This window comes from Apteryx rowi, unplaced genomic scaffold (assembly GCF_003343035.1).
Source record: "Apteryx rowi isolate R43461 unplaced genomic scaffold, aptRow1 scaffold_48, whole genome shotgun sequence".
Classification (NCBI taxonomy): domain Eukaryota; kingdom Metazoa; phylum Chordata; class Aves; order Apterygiformes; family Apterygidae; genus Apteryx; species Apteryx rowi.
Window position 1 is genome coordinate 3393108 of NW_020450738.1, and position 4544 is coordinate 3397651.

The window sequence follows — 4544 nt, forward strand, 5'->3', positions numbered from 1 at the left end:
GCCTGCACGTGTCACTAGTGGCACACAGGCCCACGGGCTAGTTGATGTGATAGTCACAGCATCGGGCCCCACGTGCTTGCTCCAGAAACAAAAAAGCGGTGTTTTACCTTTGCGATAGATATACATACATAAATTTTATATATATATATATATATATAAAAACACACACACATATATATGCACAGACATATATATAGCCAGGCACAGCTGTGTCCATCAGGAACGGCCCGTGTCCTCCGTTTCACTGCATTTTACCAGGCGTGGTGTCGCCTGCGTTGCTTGCACGTACCCGCGTCCTTCAAACAGTTTGCACAGCATGGGGGAAAAAAAAGGAAAAAAAAAGGAAAAAAAGGAAAAGAAAACCCAAAAAGCCTGGTTGCCCCGGGGCGGTGTTTTAGTCCTGCCCAACACCTTGAGGCGAGAGAGGCAGCACGGCAGCGGCGGCTTTGGGCAGGAAACGGCGCAGGTACGCGGCCACGGGGCTGCTGCTCCTCCCTCGCCAGGCGCCGGGGCCGGCCGCCCCGCGGAGACCCCCGGCTCCCCAGCCCGGCGGCTCCGGCCGCGGAGGCGAGGAGGAGGAGGCGGCGGCGGCAGCACAGCTGTCAGCTACGAGCCCAGCAGAGATTACAGCACAATTAAAGAAAGAAAGAAAAAAAAAGTATTGAATAACTCAAGCGTGTAGCCTTGCGGTTACCCTGCGGCTGCGCTAGCCCCTCGGATGCGGCGAGGCCGCCGGGGCCCTTCCTTCCCCGCCGCGGCTCCTCGCCTCCGCGTCCCGGGGGCATCCCGGCGGGACCGGGAGAGCTGGCCAGCCTCACGCGTGTTCACCTGAAGCCAACAACTAAACCCGATTTTGCGGTGYGAAGCCCGGCACGAGGCACTTTCTCGGGAACGTAACATGGGAAAGCGGGGGTAAAAACAAAAAAGCTCTTATTAAGTGTCCCAGTCTCCAAGGGGGCAGATTTGAGCCTCGGCGCTGCTGAAGCAACTGCACCCTCTTCCCCTTGAAACATCCGCACCAAAGTTTTCCAAAGAGCAGCGTTTAAAGTGACAAATTTCAACAGATCCTGGCCGTCACACAGAAGCACTACRTGTGCTACAGCTTAAATGTTTTGTACTGAACGAGCGTAGGCCTCCGCACGGCCATTTACACACAAATAAGATCTCTTTTAGTAACAGAGCTACGGAAAGCAATACACCGCATCGGGTTTTGACTCTTTGAGATGCAAGCAATGACATACAAAAACCAGCAGAATCACTGATTTCAGAAAACCCAACTGCAGCATCATTCTGAAGCCCAACATCCAACATTTTAACACGCTTTGCTGCTGTTAAATTACCAACACAGATTAGGCCCCGTCTTTTTGTTTCTAAAGCCAAAAGCCACAATCTTGTAGAAKAATCAAGGATACAGCAGAGCAAAATAAAGCCAGTTGTCAGACAGAGATTGCCAAATAAAAAAAAACTAAGAGCCAGGAAGAAGGAAAGCTGCTTATCACTAGGAAATACCTGCATGCAACTTCTGATATCCCAGCATAGGCAACTGCAGGGACAGTCTTGCCAGAGGACACCTACAAGCAAATTTGTTTCCTGCTCCACTCCAATCCTACTAATGCAATTTCCAYGGCTAATTTTAGTGTTGCCTCCCCATCACCCTATCTGTAGACCAAATGGTTTACAAAAACAAAGGGGAATTRGCTCTCCAAAACCAAAAATTCATTGAGATCCACCAGACATGCATCTACACCAATGCAAGCAGAGGGACCAAGCTGGAAGACTCGGTGCCCACCACAAGGTAAAGCAAAGCTGCGACTACAACTCTGCCTCAGAGTTGGCAGCAATTTGCCCACAACCGTTGCACGATTTGTGGATGAAGTTACAGAGCACGTTTCAAAGCAATACCTGCAGATACACGAGGCCTTCACACAGAGCAATCGATGACAGAAATAAACATCAATCAGCAAAGAGCAATGCCGCATCCAAAGGCAGAAAAAGTACCAAATCTTTTCACCTTACTAACGAGCAACTTTAGCAGCTCCACTTCCAGCCCTCTGTTCTCCTCCACAAACAGGAGCGTTAAAGCCCAAAACCTCACATCTGCCCTGGTCCCTGCAAAGTAGGTATTTACATCATCCCACCRAACATTAAACATTATCCCCCGGCGTAAACCAGGGCTTCCTCCCCCGCCGCCCCCCGCTCTGCTCAGAGGACACCGCAGCTCAGAGCAGACTGTGGCTCTTCCACCGCCATCACAACCAACACCTCCGAGAGCCCTAAAACGCCATGGGCTGCAGGCTGAGGACCGAAAAGCTACCTAAAAAAAACCCCAAAAAGCCAGCGCGAGTGAGCACCGCGAAGGAAGGAACAGGAGGAAGCGCGGCTCGCCAAAGCGGGGCCTCGCAGCAGGTAACTCACTGTCCTGGGGATGGGCGGCGACAGAGATCCGTTCGGCATGTAGGGGTCGGCGTTCATATTTGGCATCATGATATACCCAGAATAACCCGAGTACGACGGTCCCTTGCTGTATAAGCCACTGTCTGGATGTTTTCCTAGGGAAGAGGAAACAACGGTCACATTATTCCCCACACCACACGTTTCTCGCAAGCCAGAGCACTTACACRGGGCCCGGGCACCCACGGAAATGCTCTGCACGCAAACGTTGCCTTAGGTAGGGCAACCACTTCTGGCAGAAAGTGGTCTGCAGCAATATATAAAAACTTCTTCGTTTTTTTTGTTTTTAAACAAGGGTTAATTCTCAAAGGAGTAAGCATGCTTAGCGAGGAGTTTACACTTAAAACGTGGAAAAACCTCAGGGTAAGCCATTTATTTTGCTAGCCTCTGTTCACAGGGGCAGCAACATCAGCAGCAACATCACATTTCTCAAGTAGCAGTTCTCCCCCATTTTACATATTCCTCCAGGATTTGCGGATTCAGAAGTACTGCCAATATGGATTTTCGACATCACTGTCAGGAAAGGGAGGACTGGGGCAAAGATAACTAGCAGAGACACTGTGTGCCGGTTTGTAACGATACCCGCACGATTTGTGGGGGGAGGCTGGTGACCACGCGTGGCACCAGAGTCGAGAGGGGAGCCAAGCGAGGAACGCTATTTTGCGGGAAAACAAAGAATTTGGTTCCGCTTTCTGCACAGAGACAGGCAGGGAGGGGGGCGAACAGGTCTCCCATCCATACGATCTACCGGTCATTTACAGCTCCCAGGTGAGCCTCTGAGAAGATACAAGGATGAAAATACACCTATGCAGAGCCAATCTTCTTCCCCCTACCCGCCAAAAATACACGGACATTACTGCTTTTAGGCAGTTTAATAGCCAATTTTGAGAAAGACCACCAGAGTGTCCTGGCAAGCAGCAGGACTGAACTGCAAGGGTCCATTTTTATATGGAATTTATGATATGATGTAGTTAAAAATTGCAACTTTGATTGCGGAAAAAAAGGCACACAGTTTCTGAACACCACAACTCAGCTGCACTGTATGAGTGAAGAGATAGATGTGCTTAAGCTGATATCCTAAAAATAGTTATTTCTTCAGCAAAAGATCCATTTGGCCTACTTATCAGTTTCTAAACAACTGAAATACCATTTGGTTACTCAAGATAAACGTGCTGCGCGCTCATCTCCCTCTTAAGCGAGCTCTGAAAGCACTGCATACATCCCCCAACCCCCCCGCTTCCAAAAAGAGACTGGATTTATGTTTTCCAAGGGGAACCGAATCCCAGTCCGCAGGGCGTGCAGCGGAGGTGTCGGCTGGTGCTGACAGGGGCCGCACCGCCCGGCAGGAGTGCGCGGTGCTCACCTTCCTCGGGATGCTCTCTGCCTTTATCATGGTAGGAGTCCTGCGCCTGGCTTTGCCGGGAAACCTAACCACAAAGAATCCACCATTAAAAAGCAAGCAGGGGGGGGAAAAAAAAAAAAGAAGAAGAAGCAGAGTCATTTTATGGATGTTCATTTGCTGTTAATAGCACTAGATCGTCTTGGGGGGGGGGGGGAAGTTACAGCCAGAGATAAGCATCTTTGTTTTTCCTCTTAGTCATTTTGAAGGCAACTGTACCAGAAACGCTTGTACAAACGATCGTTTTATTACAGCGTTAATAACTACGTGTCTTTGCAAAGCATTTCTAGCAGAAGCGCCCTACATTTAACGAAAGGGGCTTATTTCTGGAAAATATTTTGAGCTTCGGTGATCAAAACACTTTTTGCTAAAGTGACACCAAGGCTAATGCTGAAAATCGGGCCGCCCTCATTACGAGATCTTTAGGGGGAGGGGGAAAAARCAAAATAAAATAAAATACAACACAGGGAGAGATCCGCGACTCGCCCCGAAGTTGCTTTAGCGCCGGGAAATCCGTCCCGGACAGTCTTCCGCGAGTCCCGTGGAGCAGTTTCCGACTGAAGCTCCGACCCCGCTGGTTTCAGGGCTGCTCTGGGTCCCGTTTGCTCCCGCACCGTCCGGGACCCGCGGCGCCCCGCTCGCCGCCCGGGCTCTGCCCGCGGCCCCCTCCAGCCCTTTCGGGGAGCCGCGGGCG

At 50.6% G+C, this 4544-nt stretch overlaps 1 protein-coding gene across 1 annotated transcript in view; it reads right to left on the bottom strand.

The window, feature by feature from the left end:
- The window catches only part of LEF1 (lymphoid enhancer binding factor 1), a 157774-nt gene that overhangs the window by 60265 nt on the left and 92965 nt on the right, over positions 1-4544 (bottom strand). The window contains exons 2-3 of the mRNA XM_026078397.1: positions 3815-3878; positions 2416-2549 (exon numbers count right to left, since the gene is read on the bottom strand). Coding sequence (XP_025934182.1) covers positions 2416-2549; positions 3815-3878 — 198 coding nt within the window. The remainder of the gene's footprint in view (positions 1-2415; positions 2550-3814; positions 3879-4544) is intronic.